The sequence below is a fragment of the Sipha flava genome, unplaced genomic scaffold, assembly GCF_003268045.1.
Source record: "Sipha flava isolate LNK unplaced genomic scaffold, YSA_version1 125_pilon_pilon, whole genome shotgun sequence".
Classification (NCBI taxonomy): Eukaryota; Metazoa; Arthropoda; class Insecta; order Hemiptera; family Aphididae; genus Sipha; species Sipha flava.
In genome coordinates, this window is record NW_020271751.1 from 595,651 (window position 1) to 609,351 (window position 13,701).

Here is a 13,701-nt window from a genome sequence, read left to right on the forward strand (position 1 = left end):
GAATTGACTATTGTTCGACTTTATTTTTTGCGTCTTGTAAGTTGTAACTGTGAAGTTTTAAGACAATATGAGTAATACTCAAAAACAAAAATAAACTTTATTTTCTTATTTTAGTACAAATAAAAAAATTTGTTTGGAAAATTATGAGGTAATTATAAAGATTAATTCTTATTTTGCCTTGATCCACACTAACCTCAATAGGTAACAAGTTAGGGGATTTTAAAAATGTATATTATGTACGAATTTATGGGTGTTAGGATGTATTATTATATATTTCATCCCCCCCCTAGCAAAATTCCTAAATACGCCACTGCCTCTAACTATCAAAATGCATACAAATATTTTGATAATTCAACAATTTTCGTTGAAAATAATAATTAAGTTCAGATTTGAACCAGGATCACATCAAATTTTTAGACAATTTGAATCATCTGGACTGAGCTGAAGAATTAATAACTTAATTCTATTGTATGGGATCGAACTGCAAGAGCAATAAGTAATTCGATTATAAAAAACCAATATTATATAATTGTACAATCCTCACTTCGATACGATTGAGAATTATATGAGGGTTGTTTGTGGTGTGTGTAGGGGATGTAAATAATTGAGACGAGTGGAGGTTTAGGACAATGGTAATTGACCCCAAATAGTTTGGAGAAAGGCGAAAGAGAAAAAGTACATTCCTCTCCAAGATCGTCGTTAAGTTTAATGGGGCTTGAAGCAACTTAAAGCCTATACAGTGGAAAACCAGAGGCGGTTGTGGGGTTTTAGCCCTTTTCAATACAATAAAATTATATTGGTTTAAATAAAATATTATAAATGCACATATATTATTTAAACTGCGCATTTAGAATACACGTAATCAAAATTCAGAGGATCCACGTAATTTGTTGGAAAAACTCATAACTTTAATTATAAATGTATAATTTAATATCGTTTTTTTCATTATAAACTCTTGCCTCTTAAGTTTTTTAAATAGGTACAACCATAGAATGTACAACTGTATGAGTACTTTAGGTAAGAACAATGTTTAGTATAAATTATACTAGTTATGTTATTATACGGTTTTTTTTGTTTAGTCTTCAATCGAAAAGTGAAACAAAAACAGCAGTCAATACTCAAAATTAATATTTTATATTGCTATGGGAGAAATACCACGTTTGATGTTATTGTTTAAATCTGTGGTTATCGCGGCCGATTCACGACGATGCTACGTCGCACTGTCGCACTAATAATCAACAATTATTATTCTTAATAAAATATCTATTACGCGCCGCATTTCTAGGGATTATCATTAATTATAACTTATAAGTACTTTTTGTGCAAATGCTACTTCGCAAATATAAATATTAAAAAAAAAACTATTTGTGACTACCAATTTGTATAATTCAATTATTTGTTAAATATTAATAAATATGTATAACTTGAAACTTAGCTTCCTCTACCATAATCAAAAAAAAAAAAAAAACAATGGATGTTGTGGCCACTAAAAGTTTGGGGCCCGAGGAAAAATAGTTTCAAAGTCCCCTCCCCTCTAGATGACCCTGTTTCTCACTTGGTACTAAATAATAAATATGACATAAAAGTGGAGTTCATTGTACATAGTATTAACTACTCCATAAGTTATAATTTGGCAAAGTTAACTTCACTGAGAGCAATCCCAAACACATCGGCACGAAATTGCTGTGTTGTAATAATAATAATTTTAATAGCCTTATCAATTTTCAGTTATCAGTTATCGATGAGCTTGACTTGCAATCCGCATGGGCATTTCTCACTCTTCTACACGTCTTGGCCGTTACCTATTGGATTTCAAAAGGTTTTCGTTTCAATTTCGTATTACAACAACGGTTCAAATGCATTGACAATAAATGTGGCTGCGAAACTACTGTTATAAACGAACAGACGATTCCTGTTACTGTTCTATCGGTTCAGAGTAAGTACATTTTATTTTATGATGTCCCCACAGCTTATATGATTTTCAACCTGTTGTCTAGTCGCTGTCTAGAAGACAATTCTTATGCAATCCATTATGCTTCTATAAATCTTCTATATCGTAGTCTTATTGAAGTTTCTTACAAGTTATTGACCACGCGTGTGTTGTATTATGGTATGGATTCGAATCATTTTTGAATTGACGACACACTCCAACTGTAATTATTACAGTTAGACATGTATTATATAGTATGATTTTTGTCTGTTTGTTGTTATTCTAAATAATCCCATCATGAATACAATTTGTTTTTCTGTACCATATCTTGATGTATAGCAATTTCTTTAAGAATCATTGACTTCAATACTAGACTTGATTATATAGGGCAATCAAAGGAACATATTGTGAAAATATTTTGAAATTTCTTATCATTTCTACAGTTATCATGAAGTAAACCCTATTATAAACAAAATAACAAAATTTCACCAAGTGAATATGTGGTCTAACACTCCTTATTAAATTATTTTTAAAAATATTATCTAAACACATAAAAACCGAGTATATATGAATTTAAACAATGGGTTATTAGATAGTTTTAAGTTTTAATAAGTATGATACTTATTTGGTTAAAATAAATAGTACCTCATTTTTACTATTTTTTTAATTTGTTTAATGCAGTTTTTTTTACAAAATTGAATTGCATGTTTTGTAGTCAACACTTTATTTACTATTTAGTTATGGCCTTGATTTTATTACAAGAAATGTTATATAATTTAAAATATGATTTAAATTTTTTTTTTTTCTAGATTTTATAATAATGGATATAAATTGTGGCGTGGAAACATTATGCTCAAAACTGAAAGGCGAATGTCCACCTGTTGAAATAATTAATCTTAAAACAAAGAAAAAATTAAAACGAGTTGTCAAAGATAAAAGTTTAAATGAAAATTCTTCAAACTCAAAAATCAATGAAAACGTGAACTTAAGAAAATTGCAAAATGAAATATTTAAATTTACAACTAATTTTGATAGCCGAAATTCCAAAGCAAAAGAACAGCTCGCTATTAAATTAGGAGCAAAACCTAGAAAAAAAGAGAATATAAATTATAAACTATTGAAAGAAAAACTACGTAAAGATGCTGAAACTAAAAAAAATCAAGAAAAACTTTTTCAATTGCCGAAAACTATGGTGAGGACATCAAAAACTAATAAGAGACCAATAATGAAAAGAAATAAATTATCTAATGATATTATAAAAAACTATGGAAAAATAAAAAATAAAAAATAAAAATTTTAAAACTAGGTGTATGTTAATCTAGTTATTTTATAATTTATAATTTTTTTTATGTCTGAAGTATAAATTTTGTTACAATTGTAAAATTAAATAAAAATACAAAATAATTTTTCACATAGCTAACTCTTGTTAATAAAAAATAAAATTATCAAAAACAAAAAACATATTTTATATGTTGATATAAGTAATTACATTGTAATATTTAATAGTTCAACTTTTAACACTGTACATACTAAAAAATATATTTATCAGCTGCTAGTTAAAGATATTATACTATCCATTAAATTAGTAACAAATTCGTATTGACTGTCATTTTCAGGTAGTAGATTTATTATAGTTTGTACTAATTCTAGAGTATCTTTCAGCAACGACTTTTCAACATCAATTGTAATCTAAAATCATAAATTTTGTAATAGATTATTTTTAATTCATTATTCAATATTTTATAATTCAAAACTTACGGGGCCATTTAGCCAAGAAACTATTTCTGGACTAAAATGTACAATTTTGTTATGATAGTCTAAATCACTAATGCATACTTCAAATTTTAATCTGTGTCTTATAACATTTAGTAGATGTTTTATAAGTTTTTCTTTATTATTGACAATAGGTATAATCTATTAGAATCAAATTATATTATAATTTTTTAGTTTGCATTTTGAACGATTAAGTTAAATATATTTATTACTTCTTCCGCTAATCGATCATGCCCTTTTGAGTAGAGTGACATAACTTGATGTATTCTCAGATCATCCAAATTTAATTGCCAGCCAATGGCTAATTGAAATATTTTACTCATCCAAAATGTACACTCCCTACTATCAAATTCATATTGGCCATCCTATAAATAATTGCATCACAATATATAAGATTGACTCAATTTAATTGAAAACAATTGTTTTTTTTTTACAGTGGGATATATTTTTGAAGATTTTCTTTTCAAAGAAATTCATGATATAATATGGAGCTATTATTTTTTAAACAATTCAATATTAAAATTAAAATTTCAAAATTAAATTGACCTTACTTCGAATTAATAACAACGGTTTATACATTTATTTAGGATAACATTTTTTATTTAAGATGAATTTTTAAGTATACCTGACAATCTTTTTGTACAAGACCAATAGCTGTATAAATTGAATTTGCCAGGAATTCAGTTCTAGTCTTTTTAACTTTGGTTCTTGGCTCTTCTTGACTAAATGTATTTTGATCCAAATTAGAAAAATCAATTTCTTGTATCTATAAATAAATATATAATTATTAATAACTACAGCACGGGTAACTTAGTATTTTCTTACATTGCAGTCAAACAAACTGTTAAGTGGTTTATTTATGTATATTGAAAATTTAGCTAGTATATGAAATGCTCGTGTAAATTGATGAGATAAAAACAAAGTTTTTTGATCAGGATTTGGTTTATTTAATGCCATTTGAACTAAAGTAAGTGTATGTTGGTTATTATTTTTCCAATTTTCCCAAAATAAATCATGTTTAATTTCAGCAAGTTCAGCTTCTTCAGCTGATAAAGATGACTAAATAATTCAAATTTATTAAAAATCAATATAAATCTTTGTATACTATAATACCACCTTAATAATGATTTCAAAAAATTGTTCACATAAGTCGAATAATTTAACAATGTGTTGATCTGGCATTCCAACATCTTGAATACACAATTTTTCCTTAGGAACTTTTCCTACTCGATCAATGAGCTTTATTGCTGACACAAAAACCGGTGATAAATGTGTAGACCATACTAAATAACAAACACCTAAAAACAAAAAATGAATAATTATAACGTTAGTCAATAATTACAGTATAATGATTGAACACAACTTGCTTTGTCTTGTATGCGGACAAGGTATTTTATCAACAACATTTAAAGCTGCATATAGTGGTCTAAGATCAGAAACACAATTTTTCCAAACAGATATATACTCCCAAAAAATATTACTCAGTAATGTATTACCACCCAAGCTGTATGGAAAATAGTATTTGAGGCGTTTTAATATGTCTAATGTTTCTTTTTCGGCCATAGATAAAGCTCTAGCTTCAATTGCAGCTTCTGTATTTATAGCTATACCTTCCTGAACACCCATGATAACTTGAGTTTTATCTGAAGATATGGATGTTTCTTTATCAAATTCCATTAGGAACTCATCAATTACTAAAGTAGGATTAAGGCCTAAACTAGCCAACCATTTACTAACTAATGTTGACACTCCACCTAAAGTCAACAAAAATCTTAAATAATACAACTATTATGAATGTAATAACTAGGATTACCTCTTCCATGTTTTAGTAAATCTGTTAATGTAATTGATGAATACTCATATTTTATGCAATGAAGTGTTCCAAAAGGTTCTTCAGAACAATATTTCAATGTTGCATTAAGATGGCACAATTGTTCAAGTCTTTCTATCAATAAATTCCATTGATAATCTTCTCCGGAAACACATTCCCATTCGTTATTAACTTTAACTGTAAATAAAAATACAACAAGTATGAATTCAAAATTCATAAATTTTTATGCCAACAACCATGCAAATTAAATTACAATCATTATCCCACCTGTTTTTTTACTAGATGCAATAGTTTTGCAAATTATAGCTCCAGTTAAACAAGCAAATGTATTTGAACTATTTGAAAACTGATGTTGTATTTTTTTCCAATCAAGTTTACTTTCTATAATTAAAGCAGAAATATATATTTTTTGTTACTAAAAAATACAACAATAAATAAATAATTTAATAATATTTACCATTTGTATTACAAATTGTATCAATTACTCTGTGAAAATTCAACATCTCTGTTACAACAGTTAAAGTGAGAGGTTTTGATAGCCAGTATTGAACAGCTAAATAAACCATATCTGGCAATTGTATACCACTAGCTATCCATGCTAAATTCCACTCACCGATATCATTATCAACATGCATAACAGGTTCAAATAACCGTTTACCTAAAATATATTTTTATTTATTGACGAACAATTTTTGTTTAAAACCAACTAAAATAAGTCTTACACAACTCATCAATATTTTTATCAGTTTTTAAAGACACATTTTCACCAGTTGTGTCAAAACAAGCAATTAATTCAACTAAGTTCAGCAGTTTCATATTGTCACAGAACATAACAATTGTTTTTTTTTTTGGTTCAATAGGGAGTAAAGAAATTATTCTGTCCATATCCTGGTCAGTTAAACGGAGTGTTTTACATAATTCCTGGAACAAAAGTCAGAGTGTAATAAATTTATACATATTTACACTGTTATTCTAAACATACTTGTGTTTTGTCTTCAGTTGACATTGATAATGGCTGAAAACGATGTTTTTCTTGGAAATTGAATAAAAACGTCAAAAATTTTATAAGTTTTAAATGACGGTCAACATTTTTCAATAATTTTTCATTATTTTGAGATTCACTTGAACCTAAAATTATATTTAACTTATTACTAGGTTAAAATACTATAATTAACATTCAATATATTACCTTTTTCTTTTAAATTAATCAGTAAGGTTTTTAAAAATTCAATAATAGCATTTTGTGTCATATGTTTACTTGAAATAATATAATCAAATGCTTGTTGTCTTACTTTATCAGTGATTAAATGATTAGCTAAATTCACTACTTCTTCACACAGTTTTTCATCATTCACATTTTCACTTTTACATAATGACTTAAACGTTTTAAATGCATATATATCTCGTGAGAGTTGACTATTTGAGCCACTAAATTCAGAAACAACAATAAAAAAATATTCAATATTATAAAATCTAAATAATGATCTATTGAATTTATAATATAATTAACTTACCTTTCTATACAGTGATAAGGTACATTAATTTCTGTAATAATTTCTGTCTCATCTACAAAATAACAACGGTAATTAGCATTATATATGTTCATTCTTGAAGTACTGAGAGCTCCAAGTAGTCCATAATTTGTATAATATAATCTGAAATATAAATAAAAAAAATACAGCAATGATTGTAAGTTTGACACAGAAACTGCAAAAAAATACCTCCCAAACTTGGATACTTTGACTATCGATATTTGTTCATAGTTTTGCATTGACCATATTTCTATTACTTCTCTATTTGGTATATATATTACTAAACATAATGCTTGTTTAGAATTAGAACTTTTATTTTCATTAACTACAAGCCAGCCAAATTGAACATCTTTGTATCCTTCCCATGTTCTAAATATTTTTTAATTATTATTCTTAAAAATCAGGATGAGCTTCAAATTAGATATTGATAATAAACTACCGGATTATTCCTCCAGCATTGACCTCAAAAAGTATCACCCTTTCTAGATTATCAGAAAGAACACCAATAGATAATTGTGGACTTAATTCAATTTTCAAAGCTTCACATTCTACATCATTTAAACTAAATCTAATTAATATTAAAACATTAATAATTTACATAATATATAATTATAGGTCAATTTATTTAAATTTTAATAATTACCGACATCCAAGTTGTTCAGGTGGTTCTAGTGTATCAAATGTTTCATTTGACGATAAAGTAAAGGACAACCAACCACTATAAATGTAAATATGCTGTATAAATTAATAAAATATTATAAAAACATTACATTCTTACGGCAACGATTGTGTAAAAGAAGATTTCAATTTACTAGTAACTGCTTTGGTTATATTTCCTAAAGTTGGTTGAGCATGTCCTCCAATCGTATAATGAAATGCTAAATAAGGCTCTTGACCAGCAGCTATGATTTGAGTCATTTGTGGTAAACAGTTTTGTTTATCACCACTAATACCTTTACATATATTGGCCGCTACTACATGTTGGAAACTAGTGATATCATATCTTGCTCCAACAGCAGCATCATTAATTTTTTTCTGTACGTCGAAAGCCCACTTTTTAAATGATAATGTGAGGCTGTTGACATTATTTGTACATTTTTCTTGAACTCAAAAAATATAATAAATAAATTAGTAAATTTTATAAACATATTAAAATATTTACTAATATATATATATATATTGTGTTTAAAATAATGAATTTTTTCTTTACAAAAAAGTACACTTTATCATTTACATAACAAATAAAACTTTAATATCAAAATCTTAGTACAATAATTGTAAAGATTATAAAAAATAAGTTTAAATTATTATGGTTGGTAAGTAATTTTCTTTGATGTCAATCTTCAAAAACCATTTGGGTAGACAAAATATACACGTGTATGACAATATTATTATATTATAAAAGTTAAATAATTGAGTAAATTTTATAAGTGGATTTTACCTCCCATTTAATAATTATTCATAAAAGCATCATCATAAAAATGAGTTTCTAATTGTTTACTCACTTCTTGCCAATTGATTTTTACAAGATCTTAAACTATTAATAAAAACTGTGCCAACAATTGTACAAATAACTGTACTGTATAATATAGCAATTTCTTCAGGTTGTTCTACAGTTGGTGGATTGAGTTTAGCAGGCTGATGACTTTGACAACGCAATTTCATAACAGCACTATTATGAAATAACTGTGACAGCAGTAAGTCTCCATCCTTACAAATAAAATAGATAATTTATTATTTAAGAAGTTGAATAAATTATAGGAATTAATCAGAAATTAACTTCAGTATAAAATTTGACAAATCCACTTGAAAATCCAATAGCAATACAAAACCAATCAGGACTACAATGTGTAGACAATTTTGTATTGACTTCTGCTATAGGGAGACATATAACTGAAGTAATTTGTTCGCTAAAACAATATAATCAGTTAATTGTGTTATTAATTTTAGCATGTAAATTCAAAATAATATAATTTTTGTTTTAGATTTAGAATCAAACTAGGAACTTATACAACTGTAACTAAATTATGTTAATAATATAAATGTAAGTACACACTTGTTGGCTTCGGTAATGGTATTGCTCCAAACGGTTTGGAAAACTTGGCATACATCAGTGGTTGGATTAGAAATCCATTTTACTATAAAACGAAAACAGTTAATTTAATATGTCCTCATTAAATTAAATATAAGTCCAGATGCATACATGTAAATGTTATTATTTTATCAACGTGTCCAAATACTATGATTTCACCACCGGGAGATACACAGTTTACAGTGTCGTTGAGTATATCGGCTGAAAGAAATGCACAGATAAATGTAAATATTCGTACTAAATATTTATTCTTAAATTGCACAGGTCGTTTCGTCAGTACCCACCTTGTGCATCATCAGATCCAAATAAAAATTTTTTAATTTTCGTCAGATCAACGCCTTTTGCAAAACCTTTTAGTTGAACCGACATGTTAGATATTTTAACACGAACATTGGGAACATTAGTTCGAACAATTATTATTGTTTTGGATTCTTTCTATACGTGGAGAACATTGGTCGACGATAAGCGAGCAAAACGCACACAAACGTTACATTGAATTAACGAATAGTAACAGTGCGTTGTTCAGTGGTTGTACGTGAAACATTTTCGCAATGATTCTATTGTTTTGGTTTGTTTGTTATCTACGATTGCTTACATCATTGGTTATAAATATTATTATTATCATTGATTGTATATATGTTCCACAATCAACATGTATATTTTCAAAGATAACACATTAGCTGGCTATCGCGATTCAAGGTTTATACACTATAATCTATAAACCTTGATCGCGATTAACAAAAGAAAACAAATCGTTTAGAATTGGACTCGCGGTGTTCAACACACGTAAATCTAGCAAGGGTGACTATGGAGGCATTAGCCTCAGGGGCGGATCTAGGGGGGGTTCAGGGGGTCAGCTGACCCACAGTTAATATTTGATGATAAAATTGGCTTCTTGGTAATATTTTTCTATTTTTAGACCTTGATTTGGACTCTTGGACAGTTGGCCCATCAAAGTTACTTGAATGCCATGTATATTCAAAATTTTCAATTCATAATTTATATTTTAAATTATATTGTTTTAGTAGAAAGTTAAGAAAATCATATTTTATTCAGTACATTTGTTGCGCTGATAAAATTAGATTATATTTATTAATCGTAAATAAGTCATTATCGGTGGTATCACTAATTCTAAAATGTAATATAAATATACTTTTACACTTTTATGAGCATATTGTTTTTTTTTTTACAAGGTATTCATTTCTAATTCAGTTTCATTCCTAGTAAATGGCCTCTTGAAATGGCTTAACCCACAGTTCTCCGACTCTGGATTCGCCCCTGATTAGCCCCCCTCCCCTTGGGACTAAGCTAACTATTTTACAAAGCCAAGTATTATGATTAGGGTTCGTAAGTTAAAGGATCCAAAAAAGGCAAAATATGCACGAAAAAATGATAAAATATACATGAAAAAATGTGAAATATACAAAAAAAAATATTTATTTAATTTAAGTTAATTAATAAATTTTAAAAAACTATAGTTAAAAAAATTGTATTATTGAAAACTAAAACATGGCGCATATTTAGTTGGCGTTTGAGATTTTATTGAACTGAAAAAATAGTTAAACAAATATATTTTCGTTATTTGTGAAATACGAAATAAATATATGTTGTATAGTACTTGTTAAGTTATTGCATTGAACCATCAATATTTTCGTTAGTATTAAAAAATAACAATCAATAACCACGAAAAATAATATTGAGTTTTCTATGATGTACGTTTTTCTCGTTATTAGCGTTGTGTTATGTAACATTATTTAAAATAAATCGGTTAAGAATGAAAAAAATTAATTTTTTTAAAAAACATTAAATATGCGAAAATCAATGAAAATCAACGAAATATGCACTTTTTCTTTAAAATTAACGAAGTACGCAAAATATGCATTTTTAATTTTCAATTTTTAAACTCAACATTATATAGCTCAGATTTTTAGCTTGGTTTGCTATAAATCGAGAACATACAGAACAATATGCAATTCCTATGACTTCCGAACTGTAATTATGATATATTGATATATTATTAATTATTATAAAATATCAATCGTCATTAATGAATATAGTACCTATTTTATACATTTTTTTATAAATAAATAGCTTATTTATCTAGAAAATGAGTAATTTTTATATCATCATTGCTGGATATTTCATATTTTCATTCCCCTAAAGTTCACAAAGAAAAACAAATAATTTTTGATTATAAAAATGATACCTACAATTTCACTTGTATAACCTAGGAGCAGAACCGACGCAACGTTTTGTCGGGTTCAGTGCAATTTTTTTCCCCGAACGCAGATCCTTTTATCGGTATACATTTAAATATTAGCAAATTTATAGAAAATCCATTGCTTATAATTAGGGTTCGGGACTTATTGCAAACAAATCGTAATAAATATGCATGCATATATGCATTTAATATAAATGAAATATGCGCAAAAATATGCAAGTGAATTTTTTTATAGAAATAATTAAAGTTTATTTTTTCTAATTTGATTTATTCAATTTTAAATGTAGATAATTTTTAAGCCTAAAACTATAATATTACTCTAATTGAATTCAATTTTTTCGTCTTTTCCTACAATAAAAACAAGTTTAGTATTATAAAAAAGTAAAACAAAAAAAGTTAACCTTTAGAATGCATTTATATCACATATAACATAAAAATGAGTAAATATACTCTAAATAACTATAAAATTTCAAAAATCTGTCTAATATACATTTTGTCAAATAAACAATCCGTTGCGTCTTAAAACAAATTGATATCTAACTCAGATTATTCTACGATTCAGCAATCAGTGTAGGTGTGATCGAACCGACTCGACGGAATAAAAAACGCGAATCACTCCGTTCCACGACGAGAATATTGATGTAAAAATTATCCAAATCTACAGGTATTACCAGTATTACCTATTCCTGTGGACATGGCGTTCAAGCACGTCTGGTGCGCGGCGATAGGCCATGTAACGCGGATCACAGCGATCGACCCATGTTTTGTTCCTGATTGATTATTGCCAATCCCCGCCACAGCACCACCGTGGCACTTCCTTTAAAATGTAGACACAACATTGGGACCGTCGTAATTTGCTGCGGACAACCGTTTCAGGTGAATAATTTTACTGCTACGCCGTCGGTCCACTTGGACGCGTACAGTCGATAAAACATAGTGCCGGCTCGAGTGCGACCAAATCGGTCGTTTTAGCCTGTAATATATTGTATTCACTGACACCATGTTTGCGGTATTGTTGCTGGGCTCGGTGTTGGTTGTTCTCATAGCGTTGTTGTTTTCCGTGTGTTTCCGCGTCCGCAGATCCGCGGTGCATTATCGCATGTGCGCCAAACTGCCATCCATACCCCGTGGTTACCTGGCCGACTTCAAATTGTCCATTCGACTCGCTACGCTCAAGCCCAAAGGTCAGTAATACGGATTGTACTAGAACGGATCGCCAACGTTTTTTTTTTTTTTTTTTTTGAGTAATACTGCAGTTAGAATGTGTACGTTTGGTTGGTTTTGATTAAAAGTGTATTAACATTCACTAGTTCGGATATTATATTTTGTTAGATGAACATCGAAGCATGTTATTATTTACCGAGTAACGTTGAAAAATTACCATAGTTCGATGTTATAAAAAGGTGTTTGTATTTTGGTAAAATAATGAGCTGCCAATACTACCTAACAAATGCACAAAAATATTATTAACCGAAGGATGAGATACAGGAATTGGATGAGTTATGAAGGGACGGATGACTAATATAGTCATATAGATGAAATATATAGTTCTTATACATTTGAAATAAATGTATCATTGGTCTCGAAAAATCTAAAAACGATTTTAAGTGATGAGTATCAGTATTTAAGTCTAAAAATAATTTTTACTACTATATTACTAGTATAAGCATATGCCTTAAACTTTCGTAATTAAGTTGGTTAAATCAATATATAAATTTTAATAGTAAAATAATATAAACATACCATATTTTAAACTATTATTTAATTATTTTAATACATAGATACTTAATATACGTTGAATAGCAGAATCTAAAAGTAATTTTAAAAAAATCGTTATATTTCTTAATTTATCTATAATAATATAAATTAAATAAAAACAATTATGATGAAATTAGTTTAAAATTAAAATTAACTATTATTAATTATTATAATTATATTAACTTTTATTTGTATAAGGGTAAAAATGAAAAGTGGTATTTTATTGGCCAAGGGTAATCTTCAAAACTACTCATCAAATCGTTATCAGGATTGTATTGAATGTAGAGTATATCGTGTTTTACGTTTACTTCAAATTATTTGAATCATTTAAATAATTAATTATAATAAAATAAATGCTAATAGTTTTTTATTCTAAATTTTTTGCATCAAACCACATGGAAAAAAATATTTAGTTAAGTCAACCGAAATTATATTTATTTCAACTAAAAAAAATAGTTGCCTGGGGGACAGCTATAAAATTAGCTCAAGTTACTAATATGATTTAGTTGAACAATTATAGTTGAAGTAGCAATATGTATTATAGTTGAATTTCAAAACTAGAAA

The 13,701-nt window shown here is 27.7% G+C and overlaps 3 protein-coding genes across 4 annotated transcripts in view; 2 read left to right on the forward strand and 1 right to left on the reverse strand.

The window, feature by feature from the left end:
- Positions 1-109: 109 nt before the first annotated feature.
- Positions 110-3,230, forward strand: LOC112694219 (uncharacterized protein C1orf131). The gene is made up of 3 exons (XM_025569630.1): positions 110-148; positions 1,729-1,936; positions 2,740-3,230. Exon 3 carries the CDS (start codon positions 2,751-2,753, stop codon positions 3,219-3,221), a length of 471 nt encoding a protein of 156 aa, XP_025425415.1. The 5' UTR covers positions 110-148; positions 1,729-1,936; positions 2,740-2,750; the 3' UTR covers positions 3,222-3,230.
- A 177-nt stretch (positions 3,231-3,407) lies between these two features.
- LOC112694220 (rab3 GTPase-activating protein non-catalytic subunit) lies at positions 3,408-9,754 on the reverse strand. 2 transcript variants are annotated; one of them, XM_025569632.1, is made up of 23 exons: positions 9,443-9,754; positions 9,270-9,359; positions 9,123-9,204; positions 8,847-8,976; positions 8,572-8,776; positions 7,845-8,166; positions 7,710-7,784; positions 7,506-7,634; positions 7,256-7,435; positions 7,049-7,189; positions 6,724-6,962; positions 6,517-6,662; positions 6,257-6,455; positions 5,992-6,192; positions 5,802-5,915; positions 5,517-5,711; positions 5,071-5,457; positions 4,820-5,001; positions 4,529-4,762; positions 4,329-4,469; positions 3,916-4,068; positions 3,689-3,844; positions 3,408-3,619 (listed from the first exon to the last, which is right to left on the reverse strand). In XM_025569632.1, the coding sequence occupies exons 1-23, from the start codon at positions 9,525-9,527 to the stop codon at positions 3,476-3,478; spliced, it is 3,930 nt and encodes a 1,309-aa protein (XP_025425417.1). In that variant the 5' UTR covers positions 9,528-9,754; the 3' UTR covers positions 3,408-3,475. The 2 variants fall into 2 exon arrangements, with proteins under 2 accessions (XP_025425417.1, XP_025425416.1); XM_025569631.1 differs by having other exon boundaries at positions 7,845-8,172.
- A 2,411-nt stretch (positions 9,755-12,165) lies between these two features.
- LOC112694223 (cytochrome P450 4C1-like) overlaps positions 12,166-13,701 on the forward strand; it is a 31,214-nt gene continuing 29,678 nt past the window's right edge. Inside the window, exon 1 of the mRNA XM_025569633.1 lies at positions 12,166-12,563. Coding sequence (XP_025425418.1) covers positions 12,380-12,563 — 184 coding nt within the window. The 5' untranslated portion in view covers positions 12,166-12,379. The remainder of the gene's footprint in view (positions 12,564-13,701) is intronic.